We start from the raw sequence: 23,601 nt of genomic DNA, 5'->3' as shown, positions 1-23,601 counted from the left end.
ATGCACTAAAATCAAATGCTCTCGCAGGCCAGATGAAATGACATCCGAACCGCGGGCCGTATACGTAGTTTGGAGGCCTCTATTCTATGCAAACGATTGAAATATTTTGACGTTTGTATAAGAGACATGTTCATGTTAAGCGCATTGTTCAGTTTTTTGCATATTGCCCGTTTAAACAAAATTTTAAGAGATATCGACGCCGGGATTTGCGCTTGTGTTTCACAAAAAAAAACACGGTTTTTATCTGCATGCGAGACAGAGTTACAAATAAAGTTAAGAGCCTCTACTTGATCCCACTATTTGCGTTGGACGCATATGTCCTTGGATGCATCAGAGCACTTAATATTTGCTCTATGACTGGGGCGTGCAACATAAGGCCGCGGGCCACAGTCCGGCCCGCCAAACTATTTAGTGTGGTCCCCACCAAAACACTGATTACGAAAAAAATGCAATTTTCTGAGATTTTAGAAAAATTTTCCACTACTTTTTGGTAAATCTCCTAAGTTGCTATACTATACGTAACAAATATAAGCTAAATCAGCGTTTTCCAACCGGTGTCTAATACAGCAGTTACAGCAAGTAGCCTGATTCACCGAATGTGACGTAACAATTCCTTTGTCTAGCAAACAATTATTTTGTTGCGAAAGTCCGTGTTGCGCTGAAATTCTGTATGTTGTAGAAAATAAATTTATTGATGCTTTAGGAAGAATTTCCAAATTATTGTGCACATGAAAAAAAAGTTGTGTGGCCCTTGCTTGAGGTCCGAAATTAGTTATATGGCCTACCAACGAAAAATGTTGCACACTCCTGCTCCATGATATGTTCCTTGTGAAAAAGGAATTACACATATACATCCTTGATGTACATTTGATCATGATACGGTAAGGAAGAATTTTAATTTATGGAAATTGGTGTAATATTCACAACTCTGCCAAACTAACATTCACTAACTTTTTAAAACTGACAAAAATATAGATAAACTTCCAACACACTATCTCATAGATGTATTTTTAGATTTAAAGCAATTATAAAATTTATTTGGCACCATATGACAATTATCAAGACTTTTTACTAAAATTATGCTTTGTCATAAGTGCTGAAATAGATGAGGAAATTTCTCCAGCTGACTTATTTTGTCCATAATATTCACAGAAGTCTCCATCAGGACCCAGTAAATACATAATCACAGTATGATCAACCAAGTAGTCGCTGTCTTCATCCGTAGGGCCTTGTGAATAGTAAACTCGAAATGCCCTTGATGTATTGTCCACCTGTTCTCTGTTGCCTGTTAGTCCGATCAGCTCGGGATGAAAGTCCTAAAACATATTTAATAGAGGTTAAGAAAAACAGTAACTAAAATCAAAAATGGCACACAATGTGGTTGTACATACACAGGGGGTATATTTTGTAAAGGGATTATACTATATTTACTATTAAAATTACATGGAGTATATATTTGGTGCTTTTGAAGCCCTGTTTGTTATATTTGGTGCTTTTGAAGCCCTGTCCTGTAAGCAGAAACCCATAGGTTCCCACACATGCAAAAATGGTAAGCCTGTATTTTCTAAAATAAGTATGTGAAGTGTGTCAGACTATGTGTGGTACATCTCAATCTCATTCAATTTGGACATTTTAGTTTGGCTTATTTTATGCAACGAAAACATTAACAGGTGGGTTTAAATAGCAAACCAACTATATATGCCAATTTCACACAATTTGAACATAGCCATTATGACCATTTTAGGGTGTTTGGCTTGGCAGGACAACTCTAAAAAATTGAATCTCAAAACCATGCCTTTCACAGAATTTACTGCAATACAATCAGAATCACCACAACGCTAAGGCTTTATTTGCAATTTACTCAATATTCCTTTTCATACCCATCCATTGCATCTGTCTGTTTGTTTGTTTTCTTTACACATTGTTGCCACCTTACCACAATCCAATTTACTTCAGCTAGTCATTGTAACAACTGGTATAAATTAGCAAATTTCAAAAATTCAAATTTGCCACATTCAGGGAAGGGAATTCATACTTTACACACTTTAAAACAGAAAAACTTACAGAAATATAAGTCTTCACTGCTGCAGGCGTGTCCCTTTCAGGATCAATACTAATAAACACAGGTTGTATGTGCGAAAGCATAGAATTTCTGTTTATTGTATCCACAATATTTCCCATTTTCTCCAATTCCTCAGGGCAAATGTCAGGACAATGGGTAAATCCAAAGTATATAAGGACCCACTGGCCATGAAAATCTTTGTTTGTTTTGCAGTTTCCATTGTGGTCAACCAACTCAAAGTCACCACCCAACTTTGGAGTGCCATATGAATGTATAGTCTCCATGTCAATTTCTTCTTCCTTTTTTTCCTTGAAGTGTTTCATCAATAGAATAACTATAGTTCCAACTGATACACAAAAAAGTACTGTATACCATTTAACTGGGCTTCCTTCTGGGTTTTTTGAAACCTTTTTGGAATATGTACTGTGGTAACAATAGTTTTGATAACATATTTGTGCTTTCCTCCCAACATCTTTATCAACATTTTTGTTTGCATTCTTCCAGCAATCATTTCCATGAAAAACACTTGTTGCATGAATACAATTAACAACAGAAACTCTGTTTTCCACAGAGAACTTTAGAAATTTCCCAGAAACCCTGAAAACTCTTATCATGGTTATGCATGCAAATTAACTACTTGCTAAGTTGCTGTACATCAGTAAAAAGATGAATTAGTTCACATTCACAAGCTAATGGTATTCCTAACATTTGTTAAATTATGCATTATCATTTGGTTTTAACAACCCAAGTTATAAACATATATGCAATACAGCGTTTACACAAAGCAAGCTACTCCTTTAGCATTTTATTTATCTCAGTGCATTGGTTACAGAGCAAGTTGTAGTTGTAGAGGTGTGTACTGTGTACATTGACCAAAACACGGACATCTGTAGACAAAAAAGCGCATGACACCACACTTTATTTTTCAGATTTCATGAGAATGTTGATAAGTTACAGATCACAGTTGGATAAACATACCAAACAAAGTAATGGACTAAAGTTGCAAAATGTTTTCTTAACACAATAAACCATGGGGCAGGAGGCCCTCCAAGAGTTTTGTGCGGCTTGTGAAGTAACTTTCAGAGGTTATGTGTTTCACTCAGGCGGAAATCGGACTAACCCCTGTGAGACCAGTGGGTTCACACTTCACACAATCATTTTCTATTAGTGGAATGCAAGTAATGCAACGTTTTAATAGGATGATAGAAACAGCCCATCTTTAGAATCAGCATTTGCGATTGTTGCGCCATTGTATGCCATTGTTTTCACAAAAAGCAATAAAGCACAGTTGGTTCTTAACTTTTTTCACTCTGCTATACTGTATATCTGTAATTCTGTATCTGTAAGTTTCCTATTTATTACAATATTTGTTTTATGTAGTTACTGGCATTAATGAACATATTTTACTTTTTAATCAAATCATTTTTTGCTGTCATGTCACACTGTAACAAATGTTTCGATAGTACGGGCCTCGACTAACTTTTAAGTTTGTTTTTGGCCCTCAAAGTTGTTGTTTTTTTAGTTTGACAACCCTGCATTAAACAATGATATTACTGAATACCGGCAGAGGGCGCTAAGAAACCATCTTCCTCACACAAAAACCACGTCCTCGATTAGTAGAGCTTTCGGTACGCAAAAATCCCCGTTTTATATCGGGCGATGTTAGAATTTTAGAACTTGTGTTTTAACACAGCCCGATTGCAGACGCTTTTATCGGCAATAGTCATGAAGCATTAAATTTATCACTGTAGCCCCAAAATTAAACGCAATTTATTGTACCTCTTACGGTTACTTCATTTTGTTTTTTTATCACGTGCGCCTACTGTAATATCTAAAATTCCAAATGTGATGAAAAACAGGATGCGCAATTTACAAACCCGGGAACCTAAAAGTTTGTTTTGTCAGGCAAAATTATGCAGAGCTAAGCGGTTTTAGAACCAATAAAATACGAAATTTTTGTTTTGAAGTTTGGTAGCGTTAAAAGTTTCTTTGTTTTGGCCAAGCGGGGATCTTATTACACTGCAAAAAATAATGGCTCGCTAATCGCTTCGCTATGGAGCCAAAAAAAGGCTGAATCAAAGTCAAAAAGTGGCTTGGAATAAACCATTTTTAAAATCTTTTTAAACATGGCTTATATCAATCCAGGATCGGCTTGAGCCATGTTTCTACTGTATCAAAGTTAAATGTGACTTTGTAACGGTTTTGCCAAGTTTGAAGCAGGTTGGACTTACGAAGCGTGCTTTTGTTTGTTTGTTTTATTTTTGTCCCCTGTGGACGGGCCAACGCCGTATAATACGCATACGATTCGCTGTCATTCTGCCTGTTTTGTTACAAATACAAATCCATAGAACCGTGTATAATTGATGTTTCAAGGTTTTGATGTTTTTGGCGCTTGTTACCCTGACATTCCCGGTAATGTCTCGACGGGAAATTCCCGGGATTTCCCGGCAAAATTACGTTCCCGAATCCCGGGAAATTTGTTTTCAATTCCCGGGAAACAGACAAACAAGCAAAAACGTGTTAATTTGTAAAAAAATAACAGAAATGTTTAAATTTCTGCTAGCTGTTACCAAAATACGATGTTTTGTAATTTTAATGATAAAGTAACTAAGCGTTTTTAACTAAGCGAGATGGTAAATTAATCTCACGAAAATGCGCTACCTAGCGCCTAGCGGTACTAGAAAAAGCAAATTTTTTTTTGTAATTTCTGAATCTTGTTCACGTTCAAACAAGAATGCAAATATAGTTTAATCGACAAAATCATGGCTCATTAGATGCCTCCAGCGAAAATAAACTAATTTTAGCACTGCAATGACTTAATTATCCACGAAAAAATCGGCACATTTTTCGGTCGGGATTCCCGGGAAATGAAAAAATTATTTCCCGATTCCCGGGAATTAAAAAATCCGGGAAATAGGAACCCTACCTGACTAGGGTTCCTTCCCGGGAATGTCTCGACGGAAAATTCCCGGGATTTCCCGGCAAAATTACGTTCCCGAATCCCGGGAAATTTGTTTTCAATTCCCGGGAAACAGACAAACAAGCAAAAACGTGTTAATTTTGTAAAAAAATAACAGAAATGTTTAAATTTCTGCCAGCTGTTACGAAAATACGGCGTTTTGTAATTTTAATGATAAAGTAAGTAAGCGTTTTTATACGAGATGGCAAATTATTTTCGCGAAAATGCGCCACCCAGCGGTACTAGAAAAAGCAAATTTATTTTTCGTAATTTCTGAATCTTGTTTACCTTCAAACAAGATTGCAAATATAGTTTAATCGACAAAATCATGGCTAATTAGATGCCTCCAGCGAAAATAAACTAATTTTGCGATTGCAATGATTTAATTACCCACAAAAAATCGGCACATTTTTCAGTCGGGAATTCCCGGGAATCCCGGGAAATGAAAAAATTATTTCCCGATTCCCGGGAATTAAAAAATCCGGGAAATAGAGGAACCCTATACCTGACATTGTCTAGAAGTGATTTTTTTTTCACCACTGCACGGTAGGACGTTTCAACAGCAACATACATATCTTGTAAATCACAGAACAAAATGTCGTTGTTAGACTGTGTTTGAACGGTAAAAAATGTCATTTATTTATTTATTGCCCATTTGAGTATGACACGGTAAGAGGTTAATTCAGGTAAACATAAACAAATTATGAAAACAGTTGAGACTTGAGAGTCATTGTTACAGCTGTGCTAATTTGTCAGTGCTTTGCTAGTTGCTGCTGTCAGGATTTTAGGACGAAATTAACAAATTAGTTTTTTAATTTGGCTTGTAGGGTTCCTTTGGGAATGTAATTTTTGGAAATCCCGGGAATACCTCGACAAGAAATTCCCAGGATTTCCAAAAATTACATTCCCAAATCCTGGGAAACAGACAATCAAGCAAAAACATGTTAATTTTGTAAAAAAAATATCGGTAATGTTCAAATTTCTGCTAGCTGTTACCGAAATACGGCGTTTTGTAATTTCATTGATAAGGTAAGTAAGCGTTTTTATACGAGATGGTAAATTATTTTTCCCAAAATGCGCTACCCAGCGGTACTAGAGAAAACAATTTCTAGTATTTTTTTTTCGTAATTTCCAAAACTTGTTTACATTAAACAAGATTGCAGATGTGGTTTTAATCAACAAAATCATGGCTAATTAGATGCGTCCAGCGAAAAATAAACTACTTTTAGCGAATGCAATGACGTAATTACCCACAAAAAAGTCAGGATCCAGGGATTCTCAGGAAATTAAAAAAACTTCCGGAATCCAGGGAATTAAAAAATCCGGGAAGTAGAAGAACCCTAGTCTTCTGGAATCTAAAGGTATTCGCACCACATGATTACTGTCACCAGGGGCGTATCCAGAAATTTTTAAAGGGGGGGCTCCAACATTTTATTTTGGGAATTTCCCTAATGACGTCATTAGATTTGTGGAAAATTTCCCACACAAATACGCTAGACCGCACGAGACTAAATACGTAATTCACATGTCAAACTACCACTCAATTGTCCCGTTGTCTTTTTCGTTTTCTTGTTAAAAACGAGCACTTTAACCCGAGGGCACAAGACCGAAACCTAATCCAACTCTCGACTGTGGTGGTTTCTCTATCCGTCCAATTGACAGAAATAACAAATAATTTTCGCGACAGCTTTGTAGCTTCCTGATTTCGCCGCTGCCATCTAGCTTACTCAGCAAAACTGCAGCTGCAAGATAAGCGATAAGCCAGGTAATCGAAATCGTTGCTTAAAACACGGGGAACAGATTCTCAAGGACTGAACGCCTTTCTAAAGCGATAATGCTACTGTTAAGTTGCACAATGTCAAGAATGCACTAAAGTTGGTAACTGTAGAAGGCATAAATTCAATGAACATCGATCTAATGTTCGTGACAAACTATTACGTGTTTGGCGGGTCGAAACAATACAACATTAAACGTTTTTATCCAATTTTTACTCATTTTACATTTTTAAAATGCAAAACAGGTTGATTAATCATAAACATTACTGCCAAGGTAGTGGTGTATATAGAATACATCGTGTTCTATATACACCACTACCTTGGCAGTAATGTTTATGATTAAACTACTTTTCAAGTCCGTGCATAGTGTTCCTAAAAAAAAAACAGGTTGATACGTTACATTAAGTGCAGTTAACAACCAGCGTCCCAGTCGGAACGTTACTTTCCGATTGTTAGCGCATAAAACTCCTTATTCAACCCTTGTTACGTCACAATTGGCGTTAGATAACAAGCGAATACAAGAGGATAAAACCTCGCGGCTTTGAGATAACGACTCCCTGTTATCATGTAGCGGTAAACCAAACGATTTGGGCCTATTTAATTTACGCACAACTTTTTGAAAAGGGGGGGGGGTTTGGGGGTCCGGACCCCCCCTGGATACGCCACTGACTGTCACTGTTGTGCACATGTGTGGGGACCCTTTTGTTTTTGCTTGCAAAAACAATCCTGTTAGTATTTGATATGGGGTTAATGGTCAGGGTACCGATCAACATGGCCCCCAAAATAAGGACCAGCGGGAAAAAAGGCATACCAAACAAAACAAATGTTCTTGAACAAATCTTTGCATTTATATAAGCAATGACATATCACATGCCACATTTTTTGCCAGAAACAATCTGTTCCAGAAACTCTATCTCACCATAGAAAAGAGTTCGTTCATTTTGCAACTGCTCAGGTCTAGGTTTACTTTACTTGTGGAAGGGATTTGACTGGATGATTGTTAAAAATAAAACAAAGTGAGCACTAAAGTCAATAACAAGGACATTTGCTGAAGTAAGGTCAATAATTATGGGTTACCTTCCCTGTTTGATGGATTTGGATGAAACTTACACAGATAGTAGATAATAGTTATGTAGATGTGCATCCCACTTTGTTTGTGTTGATAACCCCAGTAATTACCCCGCTAGCCCCCTAAAATATTTTTTTACCCAAAGTTTGTCGGCCTCGTTTTGCCATCAAATGTTTGATGAATTTGGATGAAACTTACACAGATGGTAGATATAGTTATGAAGATGTACATCCCACTTTGTTTGTGTTGATAACCCCAGTAATTACCCCGCTAGCCCCCTAAAATATTTTTTTACCCAAAGTTTGTCGGCCTCGTTTTGCCATCAAATGTTTGATGAATTTGGATGAAACTTACACAGATGGTAGATATAGTTATGAAGATGTACATCCCACTTTGTCTGTCTTGATAACCCCAGTATTTACCCCGCTAGCCCCCTAAAATGTTTTTTTCCCCAAAGTTTGTCCGACTCGTTTTTCCATCAAGTGTTCGATGGATTTGGATAAAACTTACACAGATAGTAGATATAGTGATGTAGATGTACATCCCACTTTGTTTGTCTTGATAACCCAATTATTTAACCCGGTAACTCCTTAAACTGGGTGAGTTTTAAAACAGTGTCAGAATTGGCTGAAATTTGGATAGCTTGTAGAGTATGCCATTTATAGGTATCGATTGTTGTGTTCAACCCTGTAGCCCCAACCATAGGCGCTTAGTTTCACAAATATGCAAGGTGGCAGACGTAAAGTATGACGAAAGACCGGTCCTATGTTACTTGTGTTTGTGGGTTGCTTGGTGGACGTTTTTGTACATGGCAGTTAGGCGGTTGTTAGCAACCCGTTTGTTGCTCAAAACACCTCTAGTGGTCAAAAGTTTCAACATTGGCAGATTGGGCTCAAATCTTGCAGTTGTTTTGATTGAGTCATGGTGGTTTCATATTTTCATGGGCCCCCTTCTCTGAATTTACCTTTTTTCCGTTAGTGCTGTATATACCATGTTCTACAGCTTGATTGACACCTGCACTGATGATGACAACAGAGATTGTCGAAACGTCTGAACAAATATACACCAGTACCTTGGCAGTAATGTTTATGATTAAATTGCCTTTCAAGTCCGTGTATAGTGTCCCTTGTAAAATATGCCATTTATAGATGTTAATTGTTGTGTCTTGTCCTATAGTTCCACTATCTCCCTTTTCTTCGTTTTAAAAAATAATACCAAATCGGACAAAGTTTAGACATTGTCCGAATTGAAACGAAGTTGTATAGCTTGCATGATTGTTTAAGCCGAGTCCCGATCACTGTGTTTTACCTTACAACACTAAACTTTCCCATGGTTATCTCTTGAAATACATTATTTACAATTTTGCATGTGTGGGAAGCCATGAGTTTCTGCTTGCAGAAACAACTAAGGCATGGGCGGATCTAGACGGGGGTGTTTGGTGTTTTGACACCCCCCTCAGAAAATTGGTAAAACTTGCCGAAAAGTTGTGAGATTAAATAGGTTCTGTTTACGGTTGCGTGATTCCAGAGAGTTGTTATCTCAAAGCTAAGGGCCTGTATTGTATTGGCTTATCTAATAGTCTATTGCAGGGGTTCTTAACCAGGGGTGCACGTACCCCCAAGGGGTGTGATAACTGTTCCTAGGGGGTGCGGGGATGCTGGATCATTAAGGTTGGTTAGATCTATTCTATATAAATACAAAAACCCAAGGGGGTGCGAAAATTGGTAAAAAAAGCCAAGGAAAAAAGGTCCCACTGGTCCACTGGTCTATTGTGTTGTAACATGGGTTAAAATGAAGAGTTTATTGCGCTGACAATACAACAGTGATTATTTGTCAAGGACACTGAAGTCAAAATGCCTGACTGCACTAAATGCAATGTATTAAATTGTGTTCGCATTAACAACGTTAAATCTGACGAAACTGGTTTGAAACGTTTAATGCTACATTGTTTATGACGGGCCAAACCATAACTGTCAAAGCAAGAGATTAAATTTAAAGTATTTTTTTCTGTTCTTTTTTACTGTTTTTTTGTAATTATGACAATAATGATGCGAAAAGAATACAGACAATCTTTTTTTAAAGTTGGATTATTGCTTTCTAATAATTTGTCCTTAATAATCTAAAAGTAACCTCAACCTTTGTTTACCATAAATCCGCACAAACACACATGTGGGGACCTATTCGTTTTTGTTTGTCAAAGCAATCATATGTGTAGATCAAAATGATGTGTACATATAGTAAATTGGTAAATAGGATATAGAATGTATAAAATGGAAGTATATTAGAAAGCCACCTTTCTAGTCATAAAATTTCGTTTTGTGTTCCAATAAGTTGTTTTAATATATATTGTGTTCCGTGGCTCAAAAAAGGTTAAAAAACACTGCTTTAGTGGGCAAAACTTTATTGGTAGGTTGTTTTTGTTTGATATTTAAAGAATTGTAGATCAGTGCAATGGAAAGTTTCTAACTGAGTGGAGTATTTAAGGGGAAGATTCAATAGGAATTTTTGTAATTATTGAAAAACTAAACTATCACACTGACTCTTTAATACATATATATTAACTTAACATAGTATTGCGTAAGCATCTTTGTGTGATGCAAATTAGTTGGACCCAGGTATCATCACATGATATGGGCTGTACTTATTATGGGTCTTCAGGGAAGGGGACACATATTTTTTTCTGTCTAACTCTGGTTTGTAATGCTTGTTTGGTCAAGAAAGAGTGCTTCAAATTTGATCAGATGTTAGTTATTAATCCGAATTGATTCTCCTGAAGTTGACCCTGAATGACCCAGCAGTTCACCCACAGGCCCCCAAAACGTAATTTTTTTTAAACGGCTGTACTGACTAAAGTACATAATCTGAGAGTTTCATAGGTACACAATTCACGGTTTTAAAGATTCTAACCAGAAACAAACAAGCCAATATATTTGTATAAAGCATAACGTTTTGACATCAACTTGTGTCATTCTCAAATGAATAAATCTAAAATCAAGCAGCGCGTAAAACCAGTAAAAGCAGTAAAAAAGGCAAAAAACACAAGCGCGAAAGGCAGGTTAAAACGTAAAGATAACAGCGATAATAAGTCACATGTTAAAAAGGTATAAGGGGGTCGAATTTTGGTCTACATTTAGCTCGGGGCTGTGTTCCTGAATGTTGAGCGATTCCAAAATCAGCAGGCGAGTAAGATCTTTTGACGAAGCCAGTACCTCGGGGTTGTGGAAATCCACCTTGTGCGTTGGATTGCTCTGCAGGTGGGCGCACACGGTCGATTTGACGTCCACTTGGTGTTCGTTTATCCTGGTGCAAAGGTTACGCCGGGTTTGACCGACATATGTTGCACCGCACGAGCATTTTAGGTGGTAGACAACGCCTGACTGCAACAGGTGAGGTTGTCTATCCTTCACATGAAAATTTGATTTTAATTTTTCTGTAACATGCACAAGGCGAAGGCGTACTTTGCCTTCGGAAATACGCTTAACGTGCCTCTGTAACTCACGTCGTGCATAATGGGAAACAGGCCCAAGAAAAGGTAATCTCATGCATACATACTTTACGGTTTCCTCAGATGCTCGAACCCGCTGCGGCTGGTATTTTCTGCTCAAGAAAGAGGAAATGCAGCTGTCTATAAACCGCAAAGAATAGTCGTTTTTGCGTAGCAAGCTCTTGATATTTCCAAACTCGGCATGCATCCCTTCGTAAGAACGGGATAATTTAACCTGCCTTTCACGGTTGTGTTTTTTGCCTTTTTTACTGGTTTTACGCGCTGCTTGATTTTGGATTTATTCATTTGAGAATGACACAAGTTGATGTCGAAACGTTTGCTTTATACAAATATATTGGCTTGTTTGTTTCTGGTGAGAGTTTCATGCTTTGTTGTTTGGTGCAATGTAAGGTATTCTAAAGAATTTTGTAACTTTTTATTGTATTCACCCATTTTCACCCCTTAAACGCCAAATAGTAAGTTTTAGGCCAAAAATACGAGCCCTAATTTGCTGAAGTGTTAAACAATTGTTTGCAGTAAGTTATTCGTTTAGTATTAAAAATTTTGCCTTAATCGGCCAAATTGTTACTTTTACAGCCCATAATCTGTGTACACTGTCAGTCAGATAGAAGTCTCAACTCTCAAGGAAGTAAAGAATGCTCAGCTTGACGTCCGGACAGACGTTTTATGAGACAGGCAGTGGTTAGAAATCAGCTGTTTTTGCGCAGCAATGCTATGTGATTTTATTAAATTATCACACACATTTTTAGTTTTGGAAAATTGTGTTAAAAACTGACCTTGGACGACAATATCAAGGTCAAAACATGAGATTAAATTGAAAGTATTTTTCCCATTCTTTTTTACTGTTTTTTTGTAATTATAAGACAATAATGATGCAAAAAAATCGAACAAACTTTTAAAGTTGGGTAAATGCTTTCTGAAAGTTTCTTTAAGAATCTTAAAATAACCGAAACATCTGTTTACCGTAAATTTGCACAAACACACGTGTGGGAACCCATTCGTATTTGCTTGCAAAAACAATCATATGTGCAGATCAAATGATGTGTATAGTAAATTGTCAAATAGGATATAAAATATAAAATGGAATTATATTAGAAAGTCACCTTTCTAGTTTAATGTTGGGTTGATGCTTTCTAATTATTTGACCTTAAGAATCTAAAAAGAACTGCAACATTTGTTTACCGTAAATCTGCACAAGCACACATGTGGGGACCCATTTGTTTTTGTTTGCAAAAACAATTATATGTGTTGATCAAATAATGTGTTTGTATATTGGTGAATAGGATATAGAATATACAAAATGTAAGCATATTAGAAAGCCACCTTTCTAGTTTAAAGATGGGTTGATGCTTTCTAATTATTTGACCTTAAGAATTCAAAAAGAACTGCAACATCTGTTTACCGAAAATCCGCACAAGCACGCATGTGGGGACCCATTCGTTTTTGTTTGCAAAATCAATTATATGTGTTGATCAAATAATGTGTTTGGAAATGGGTAAATATGATATAGAATATATAAAATGTAAGTATATTAGAAAGCCACCTTTCTAGTTTTTTTGTATGTTTGTTTTTTCAGTCTTAAGTTTGACAAAAAACTAAAAATGTCACGGTTTATGTGTCAAAAGATGTTTCGTCTTGCATCTGCCTTAAAGTCCCCTACCATGATAAATCGGCCTGGTCCTTCATTGGTGACAAGAAGTATAAGTGGATCTCCTTCACGCAACATGGAGTTTTTGAATGATGAACCAAACCCAAGCAACATGGATGATCAAATTTGTTTCAACCAAGTGATAGTGTTGGGTGCAGTTTGTAGTGAACCTTATGCCTTGCAGCGGATGGGGGAGGTTTTTGGATATTCAATAAACCTTCGCACCACGAACAATTTTCAATCAAAAGGAGCAAGAGTATCAGCAAAAACATATCATGATGTGGTGTGCTTCAGGAGGGACCTTATTCCTTTATGTCAAAGTCTGAGAGTTGGTGACAGGGTTTTTGTTCAAGGACATTTGGTAAACAGGTTTCAAAACAATATGGATGATAGATCTGAAGGTGAAAGAAAGAAAATGGAGATTAAGGCAAATGTTATGGAAAAATTGGCATAATTACAGAACTTTGAACTAAAACACAACGACCAGAAATACTATGGTTCCTGGGTTTTTTCAAATGTTCATCATTGATGTTTTACATAGTGATCTCAAAAACTGCTCTGTAACACGATACAATCTGTTTTTGAATATTTTTGTGTGCTTCTGAAGCATAGCTGTGTGTTTCTTTATAACATCGCAGTCTGTTTTTGAGATATTTCACATAAAAAGGGCGGATTCACTTTGACTGAGCGCTGTTTTATGAACTGGAGGGACTAGCTTTAAGACGCAAAATATCACAAAATACCGTTGACGTTATGCTTTGTTTCGTCAGCAAAACTTGCATCGTAAAAAATGAAATTCCTTCCTCACGCAGCGTTGGTTAACGAGTCCTTTCAGTCGAGTCTCTAGTCAAGTCAGTTGGGGCTCGAGTGTCAAGTTAAGTCATTCCAGACTCGAGGCAAGTCATAAAAAGTTCTTGAAATGAAGGTTTCAATTGTTTGGATAGTTTTCTTTTCGAATAGTTCATCGCGACGTGTGTTTGCCATAAAACTAACTTCATCGCAGCGAACATAACCTAAAAACTACGTCCCTTTTTTGAAAAGAGAACTAAAAACGCGTCAATTGCAGGCATGGGGTCGAATACACGCGTTCTGTATTCGAATACCCGCATGACTGTATTCGAATTCATGAATACGTTGGTAATTTTTGAGGGACAGCAATTCGAATAAAACGAGTCAAGTATTTGTATTCATGCATTGTTGACCAAACTACAACGACAAGCAATTCGAATAAAACAAGGCATGTATTCGTATTCATGAATTCTATACGCACTTTTTAAAGTTCGGCAATTCGAATAATGCGAGTCAAGTATTCTTATTCACGAATTGTTTCGTAATGTTAAGGTGGCAGCTATTCGAATCAAACGTGTCAAGTACTAGTAGTATTCATGAATAGTTGACCAAAAAACAACAACGTGTAATTCGAATACACCCCAAGCGTGTATTCGTATTCATGAATACTTCGTACTTTTTGAGATCTAGCAATTCGAAATAATAGTTCTAGTTATTTATATTCACGAATTATTCAGTTGTTGTAAAAAGCAGACAATTCGAATGCACCGATTCGGATGTTTGCAGTTGCGGAATATCAAATAAATAAATACGCCCCGAAACTTAAAAGGTAATCGATCAAAAAGTAACATGGGTTTATGAATTGCAAATTTATTGGTAAAAATGTAAACCAACGAGCTTTTTTTGCCACTTTAGCTTGACTGATTTAAGTCTCCGTTATATAAATTTCCCAAAATTTACGGAAGTTGTTTGCTTCATAAACACGTTGCACCTGTCATGTGCTGAGAACAACCCAATGTTGCAAGCTTTGTAACACAATTCCATTTGTGAACCGTCACAATTAAACTTCTATGTTTTATTGTTTCGTAACATAAACAAAAACTTGTCAAATCAGGTCACATTCACTGCCAATTTGAATTGTATTCGAATCTATTTGGCAAAAATATGTAGCAAAATATTCTCGACTACTCCTAGTCTGGAGGTAATCAACAATTCGAATTGTATTCGTAAAAATGTAGTCAAGTATTCGATTTTACATATCTTACGTTGCCAAGGGCTGACAACAATTCGAATTGTAGCCTATTCGTAAAAAGTATCGGGAATTCGAACTTGGAAATTCTTATTACGGCAAAAAACTACAACAATTCGAATTGTATTCGAATAAATTTAATCCAGCTTTTGTATTCATGAATTGTTGGTTCAAAAGTGAACATCAACTATTCGAATTGTATTCATGCACTATCAAACGAATACCAAAATCATTCGAATACAGCACAAAGGTGGCAAAACCTGTATTCGAATGCATTCGAATACGAATGACGAATTGCCCCATGTCTGGTCAATTGACACTCATTAAACAGCGAAGGACAGCGACTCAACCATTTGCAGTTGGAAAACACAAAACTTCTATTTTTACTGCATGCGCTAGATAGAGCATTTGCACAGTAAAGTAAGCACTTTAAAGCTTGGTAAGTACTGCATTAACTTAAAACAAGCGGCAACTATAACGCATAATGTAACCGGAAGAAAGTTATTGCATGCAGCAGTGACCTCGTTGTACCTAAAATTAAGCAAACATAACTGCGCATTGTACAGTAATATGCTTCTGTTGTTCGATTGAAGTTATCTGTTAAAAAAAAACTTTTTGTTGGTGGTGGTATAACGAGTCCGAATCGAGTCAAGTCTCATAGTGTGAGTCAAGTAAAGTCTTTAAAAAATGTTTCCCCATCACTGCCATTGGGAGTGCTATGAAATTCCGAGCACAGATTTACTTGTAAATTTCGAACGTCTGCAATAGCCATAAATTAAACGCATTTTCCAGGCTCCTTCACTCATTTTATGGTACAAAATGATTGCACACAATGTTTTCTAGGTCACGTGCCTTGACCGTGTTTTTGCGAAAAAGCTGGTTAATCTTTTTCGCCAAAATCGCATATGATTTTAACTTCGATACAAAACCAATCTAATTGCAATCTACGATCCTTAAATCGTTAAAAAATCTCGATAATAGGCATCAACATTACTTTGACAGAAAAGATAAGCTTGCGATAGTTTCACCTGAAAAAATCTCAAAGGTGTTAGTTGTACTAAGATACCAAAAAGGGAAAAAAGACGTTAATTATAATTGTCCATACAAAGGATTCTCTTGAAGAAAGTTGTAGTCGAAGGACGTATGTAAAGTGTAGTTTTTGTGTGCAAACGGGGCAAAAATTTGAAAAATCAGCAAATTTACGTGTTACCCACCTACCAGTCTATTTTAGTGCAGTGGCAGCTACGGTAAGTAGCAAAAAGCGATTCGAAACCGCATTTATTGTATTTGGAATAGTAGGCCGTATGGTCTAATTTATCAGATTTTCATTAGACTTAAGTTATGTTTATTAAAAAATAACTGCCTGACTTGACTAAATGAAGTTTAAAAACGTAGCATGCTAAAAACAACTTAATCGGTTAACCTGCATTTGGGCGAATTCGGTTGAAAGTATTGCTTGTTTTGTAGTCTTTGGTGAAGTCCGTGCATTCCTAGTTAACGGAAAATGCCAGTTGGCAATTGTAATGAAAAGGGTGTTTTTTCACTTTCCGCAAACGGTATGCAATTTTAGAAAATAGTTTAGCACAATGTGGGCCCCAAAAAACAAGAAATGCACTAGCGACAGAATTGCGAAGTAGGTTGTCTATGAATCACTTTGTTAAAAAAACGTTTTGAGTGTAATTGAACGTTTTTTTAAGTAACTGAACGTTTTTTTAATTATACATAAATATTTTAACTATTTTTTTTATAAAACAGTAGTTTTCAACTATGTTGTCGTTGTATGTTGTAAAATCATAACACCAACAATAGTGCGTGAAGCCATGTGAATAACACATGGGCTTGGGGAGAAAAAGATGCTGTCTTGTGATTGGCTGGATCGGTTTGCATTGATATGTTCTTTGTTTAGCAAAGCAAAACGGGCAATCGCATGAGGAACTGTTGCTTTGGTGGAACTTGGTCGTGTGAGGTTTGTGGATCATTGCGAACGAAGGATATGTGTTACTGTTTGCTAGCTAAAAGATGAACCATAGGTTTGTCCTGAATGTTTAGTTTAGCTATACCAGTGACATGTCTACCACCAGCTTGAGAAAATAGATTTATTGGCAAAAGATAATTTAAAATTGTACAGATGTATTTGAGTTTTAAAAACAATATCTTTGCATGGAATTATCACCTGTTTTCACATGTTGTAACATCATGTATCAAACAAATTATTTTAAAACATGGTGATGATATCAGTTAGGTTTAGGTTGTTGTTGGTAATTGACTAACTGAAGCATTAAAGCATCTTAACTTTCTAGATTGTAAATAATGAGTTTAAAGGTTTTGTGGGCTTATGTGGTTTGTCTTTTCTGTACATGATTTTATTATTAGGTATTTGTGCTGGATTTGTTTGCACGGTGAGAAAAAAATACTTTATAAAACTTACAGCAATACAATTGTATGAAGTGTTTTTACACAAATCAATGGTAGTTTTAGTGTTAAAGTTTAATTTAATTTTGTTACTTTAATAACAAATGATTGGTATTAGTTTGGAAGTATAAACCTTGTTTTCAAAAAGATAAAAGCAATAGAAGGAAAATTATTTGTTTAAAACAATAATATATTTTGTATTTGAATCATTGGGAAGACCACATGATTGTGAATGTGTTTATTCATATATATTGATAAAGTTTTAAGGTCAGAGAATCTGACCATTTACTGTTGCCTTCACTTGATTTTAGGGTTTTTTGAGATTATTTAATTGAGTTTATAATTTAGCAGCGTGTTTTCATTTACATCTAATAGCTGCCATAGTTTAGACCAGTGGTTCCCAACCAGGGCCCATGGCCCCCCAGGGGGGCCACAGGCGTAGATTCCCAAGAAACACCCAGTAAAAGTCACTTTAACTTTATTTCCGAAGTTAATGGATTATTTCACATACTATTTGTTTATAGTGAGGTTTATTACGCTCATTTACTCTATTAGACCGGTTTAAGGCCAAAATTAATACTGCATTCCAACGCGAGATTGCTATCTACATTTTAAGGGGGGCACAGGACCTACATGGCAACTTGAAGGGAGCCACGAGACCAAAAAGTTACTTTAAGGGGGCCATGGTCCACGAAAGGTTGGGAACCACTGGTTTAGACCAATGTTTTAACATAGCAACTAAGCGTATTTTATTTGATCAGAAACTGTATACTTGTATGTAAAATAAAACCTGTTGTGTGTCCTTGGCCTGTGAACTTCATGAAAAAAATGATGAACAGATCACAAGGAGCAGCTTCACCAAGTAATGACATTGAACTTCTATTGCAAGCTGCTGAATTTTTAGACAATCAAGACAAACGAGATAGAGGTAGAAAACTTTTGTAAACATTTAACTAAATGTGTTCTAATTATGTTTACACAAACTTTGTCGTTTCAGAGTCAGAACATGGTTATGCTGCCCCAGCTTATCGATATGGAAATGAACCTTTAAGAACCAAAATGAAGGCTATTCGGCGATCACAAAATAGGTATGTTACAATAGGAAGTGCAAATTATAATTCCATTACAGTTAGGTACCAGGTTAAAAAATGGCACAGATAGTAAAGTCACCAAAAAAGGACGTTTGTTTTGGACAAGTCTAGACTTGACTTGCTCTCAAGCTGTGGGTGAAGCTTGCTTTAGACACATGGGCGGTGATGGCATTGACGTGTAACGTTGCACGCTGCGACATACCAAGACGTACAAAGCATTGACCTATTTACAATTCAGGCCTAGAGGCGATATAGCACCTTATAAACGAACAACTTGTGCAGCCAGCTGCGCCATAATAACAATTACCGACGTTCTCGCAGTTGTCTTTATTGTACCCCTGGCCGTAACATCAAAGCAAGTGAAAATGCGAAACGGTATTTTTACAATGCTTGGGCGCTGTATGGCGTTGGGTTTTTGCTTTGTTGAACTGGCAACCATTGCTCTCATTTTAAAACTGCTCCAGCTAACAGTTAAAAGGGTTCTCCATTTCCACCAATTATAGGGAAATCATGTAATTAAGTGTTTCGGGTTTAACTTGATGGTTAAACTTGATGTTTGGTAAGTTGATGAGACGTGTTCAAGCGTTTTCCCACTCCTGTCGGCCATCGTAATTTTGTAACGCAGTCATACCACACAAGTCCTTTATTGGCTACATGTGTGTTGTCACGTCCTGTTTCTTGACGTAAGTTGTGACGTTGGGTTGCCCACTGTTGGAAGTGTGTAGCTGTTTTCTGTCATAATTAAGTTAAATTATAATACCAGTTAGTTTGTCGATATTTCTTGAAAACGGGGCAATTCTCATTTGTAGTTTCATTGCCCGTATTTTTAGAACATTCTCTTGTTTACATTTGCCCAAGCGTGGTGCAACAGAAGCAATACCAAGCCTGTTGACTTGGTAAATTGAACTGCTTGTCACGGCACCCGACTGTTAACTGTGTCGCACGCACATTGCTTTGTTTGACTTTGTGACTTGGGCCTGATGGTGCAACATGTAAATTTACGTGAACCGAAACGTGAATAAAAAGGCGTGGGCGACAAATACTGGTTTCAGTTCTTGTGTAACCTGTGGCGTAATCCTCGTTGACGTAAAGCGGAAGGAAGGCCGCTACGTTAAATGTCTCAATGTTATTGCAATGTTACCCCATAATAAATATATAAGGCTCAGGTTATAAGCCACTGGTGTATAAAAACGACAGTAAAATCCAACAACTGTATTGTACATGAGAAATGAATTAAGTGGTGTGTGAAAAAAGTGCACATTGTAGTATGCTTATTGGTAAACATAGCTCTAACACAGATATATGTGCCTATTTTTCTGAACATGTAGCTAACTGTTCTTTCTTTTTATTGTTCAGAACTTCACACAACGAACTGGAAAAGAATAGGTGAGTTGTATTTGACTTTGTGTGTCGTTATGGTATATGGCGTTCACCAATCAGTCTCGTGGCCAGCGCTTTTCAAGCCACCATACAAATCGCATTGCCCGTTGTCACATGGTTTCCACGTGAATAGGTGACGCGTTCGACGTCATAATAAAGAGAAAAGCGCCTGCTCTCTTTTAACTGCGATATCGGCGTCGTTCGTGATGATTATCCCAGTCCTGACTAGCAATTGATTTTTGTCGTTAGCCGGACGTACCCTGTAGGTCGTCACGTGGCTAATAACACGGCCCTTTAAATTCTTTGTGCCCGTATTCCCTTTTAGTACGATGCCTATTTGACAACGGTTACTGAAATTTTGTTCAAGGTAAAGTTGCACAATGCCACAGTTTTTAAGGCAAACTATTTTTTCTATTAAACGTTTCATTTTTCTTATACGTTGCTTGAAGTTAAGACATGTGGCGAATTGACATGGTCAGTGTGGTTTGTTGTTGTTTTTATTAAAAAACAACAGTTAATTTCATGTGCTGTTTTATAAATCTCTTAAATTGCATGCAAATCTCACTTTAAACTTAAAGTGTGGGATGTTGAAAAAAACAACCATTGAAATTGGTGCGAAACGAAGTTGTTTACCTTCTTGCAAGGTTATAAAAGCCCCTCGAGTTCATGCGCTGCAAATACTTCGTTGCGTCGCGAAGCGTTCTTCAAGCTGCAGCCGGCGCCCGATTTAACGGCTGTTTTCGAAATGCTATACAGCGCGCTAGCCCTTTTGCGTTTGGCCTAGATGGCCATTGTAGCGTGCAGCTATTGAACGCTCGTTAATGTTGGCGCGCAGCTACAGTTGAACGTAAATAGTGATGGACATTGCCGAGTAGGTGACTGGAACGCTTTTAAGTGTCGTTGTCGCCTGTTTCGAGTGTTTTTTCTTTTGTTTTCTTTAACACACGAGGCAAAGAAAATTAGCAAATACCATCAGTTTCTTTCCCTCTTAAAACAACATCAAATTCTCTTGTTTCAAATTTGTTGGTGTTGCCCATTTTAATGCAGTTGCGAGTACCAAATCAGTGCTGCATTTAGAGTGTCAACAACTGCTGTTTTTTAACGCACATGGCTACCAGTTCGGACATTTCCTTGAAGGACACTAAAAAACTGCGGGCGTGGTTCAGCGACTCGAGCTGGGCAAGTTTCAACCAATCACAGTTCAGCAAAGCTCATTTTCTCCTGTTGTTTACAGCGAACAGCTGATCGCTCATATCATTGCTTCTTTCTTTCCTTCTCATAGGAGCAACTACGCGTAGTTTTTGGCGCTCTTAGAATTCTCCCACTAATGCGAATGCGCATGTGCGTCGAGCGTGCTGTAAATTTCTCTTGCCGATACGCCGTTTTTGAACACAGTTTACGTCGTACCACTTCAGTTTTGTTTAAATTTTGTATCTGCCTTTAACTTATTATAGTATCTAAGTTTTTAGATTTAAACAAATATTTTTAAACATTCTTTTTTGGTTTAGACGTGCGCACCTACGTGGATGCTTAGAAAATTTAAAATCAATCGTTCCACTCAGCGGTGATGCTACGAGGCACACAACCCTGGGTCTTCTTAATCAAGCTAGTCAACTTATTAAGGTATGTGGCAAACTTTTCAAACTATTTTAATAATAAATGCCGTACTCAAACTGGTTTAACTTTTTGACTAAACAAATGTTGGTTTTGAAGACTTTGGAAGAGAAAAACCAACAGAGTGAACATGAAAAATCCCAGCTTTCCAAGTACAATGAACAGTTGAAAAGAACTTTGCAGCGCTTGGAGGTTTCCCGTCGACGAAGGAATTCCACTGGTTCAGCATGGTCTTCCAGTCACTCAGAATCATCAAATGACTCTGACAAAGGTAGTTTAAACTGGAAAATTTGTGTGAAACAACATAAATTTCGATTCACACAAACATCAAACTGAATGTTTTCTTTTGACAAAAAATCTTTTTACTACTTATAATGGAAGGTTTTGTTTACATCTTGAGGAAATCAATTCGTAAAAATGTATATTTCCTCTTCTACTAAAAGAGCAAGTTGGGTGCTAAGATAACATTTTGTTTATTTGCACTTCCATAATTTTGGTTTATTACTTTCAGATGAAGAAATTATTGATGTTACTGACTGCAGTGATGATGCAGAAAGACTTCAGGCGCCTGTTCCACTTCGCTCAACAAACCTCATCACAATCAATGTGTCAAAACCTCTATCTCTCCCAGCTCGTGCTCTTGCTCAAATCAAACGAGCCAAAAAAGTTGACTAACTTACCTTCACACTCCAAAAACTGATTGTGCATTTAGTGTAGGTACTGCAAGGTGAGCAACCATATAATGGCAGCATCTTGTTTCCAAACTGACAATGTTTGACTCCCAGTAAATTTCCACTGGGCGTTTTGACTACCTCTGACTTGAATTACTTCAGCTTTTTCAACCAATCTGGATTTTTTGATCTGGCATCAAATTCAGGTTGAAGGTGCTGTGAAACTCAAAATTGGCACAAAATTGTCAATATAGCTATGGCCAACCACTGTGATTCCAACATAGAAATGGAATACCAAATTTATTTTTATTACTTTAACAATTCAAATTGTCTTTCAAACTTTGAGGTCACAGGAGCAAGCTGTTTCGAAAAAATTTTGATGTCACACAGATTATGCAAATCCATGTGGAATGCCTAAAGCTTGTTGTCTGTTAAATTTCTTACCACCCCAAATTTTCTATGCACCAAACCAAAACAAGCGCCACACTATTTGATAAATATGTACGAGGTGTTATGTCAACTACAAGGATCCTGTTACAATGTCTAGCCATTGTTAATGAGATGGTTGCTGGGCAGCAGTCTGTGTTATGCTGCCTTGAGTTTTCGCCGCTTTGCTCTTGGTAGTTGCATCTCTTGTATATTTGTTGTGTATTTTTTGTTCTGTATACTCCCAACCAATATGAAATGTAAAAGATTAAGTTTGCGATTGACCTCTTGCCTTTACTGCATCTTCTTTCCTACGTAACTCCGACTTTGACTCATTCCTACTACTGAAATATTTGTGGAAGATGTTGACTTTAACAAAGTGATGTTACATAACTAAAGAGATATATATTTGTACTCAGGTATCAAAATGTGATTCGCTTTGGCAAATTGTGATTTATGTTTATGTAATAATTTATTAAAGAGATATAAAAAATTTATTTACGAATTAATTTATCTAATGGTAAGTTAACTATCTTTCCAATGAAAATTCAATGTTTTGTTTTAATTTATGTTGAAGCTAATTTGGAGTAGTGTTTGCCATCGATTGGTCGGCAATTGCATATTTGTACAGATAACATATTTTATTGTATTTGTATGATATAAAGCTTCTATTTTGCTCTAACATACCCCATTGTAACAGCTGGCGCTTGCAATTAGTTTACTCACAAAACAATTTGTGCTGGCAAACCCAGTAGGAAGCAATGTGTAGATACTTGTACATATCGTCTTACCATATTCTTCTGTATCTCAATTGTTATATTGCTGTGTGGAGAGAATAAAGTTTATTTCAGTATTAAACCATTTTGCTTTTTTCAACTGTGCAGATTTGTAAAAAAGCCAATATTTATTTACCAGGAAAATTAAGTGAGACCAGTAGCCAAAACTCTTGAC

At 36.8% G+C, this 23,601-nt stretch overlaps 3 protein-coding genes across 3 annotated transcripts; 2 read left to right on the top strand and 1 right to left on the bottom strand.

Annotated features, from left to right (window-relative positions):
- Window positions 1–987: 987 nt before the first annotated feature.
- LOC145220142 (cytochrome c oxidase assembly factor SCO1-like) lies at window positions 988–2,676 on the bottom strand. The gene is made up of 2 exons (XM_080087428.1): window positions 2,065–2,676; window positions 988–1,316 (listed from the first exon to the last, which is right to left on the bottom strand). The coding sequence occupies exons 1-2, from the start codon at window positions 2,674–2,676 to the stop codon at window positions 1,059–1,061; spliced, it is 870 nt and encodes a 289-aa protein (XP_079943554.1). The 3' UTR covers window positions 988–1,058.
- A 4,789-nt stretch (window positions 2,677–7,465) lies between these two features.
- Window positions 7,466–13,701, top strand: LOC145218452 (uncharacterized). The gene is made up of 2 exons (XM_080085845.1): window positions 7,466–11,251; window positions 11,434–13,701. Exon 2 carries the CDS (start codon window positions 12,972–12,974, stop codon window positions 13,470–13,472), a length of 501 nt encoding a protein of 166 aa, XP_079941971.1. The 5' UTR covers window positions 7,466–11,251; window positions 11,434–12,971; the 3' UTR covers window positions 13,473–13,701.
- A 4,024-nt stretch (window positions 13,702–17,725) lies between these two features.
- On the top strand, window positions 17,726–23,508 carry LOC145218254 (max dimerization protein 1-like). Its single transcript, XM_080085662.1, has 6 exons — window positions 17,726–18,396; window positions 18,466–18,556; window positions 19,916–19,945; window positions 21,448–21,562; window positions 21,653–21,824; window positions 22,065–23,508. Exons 1-6 carry the CDS (start codon window positions 18,288–18,290, stop codon window positions 22,226–22,228), a joined length of 681 nt encoding a protein of 226 aa, XP_079941788.1. The 5' UTR covers window positions 17,726–18,287; the 3' UTR covers window positions 22,229–23,508.
- Window positions 23,509–23,601: the final 93 nt, after the last annotated feature.

Source organism: Phallusia mammillata, chromosome 3 (assembly GCF_965637545.1).
Source record: "Phallusia mammillata chromosome 3, kaPhaMamm4.hap1.1, whole genome shotgun sequence".
Taxonomy (NCBI): domain Eukaryota; kingdom Metazoa; phylum Chordata; class Ascidiacea; order Phlebobranchia; family Ascidiidae; genus Phallusia; species Phallusia mammillata.
This window is presented reverse-complemented; position numbering and strand designations above follow the sequence as displayed.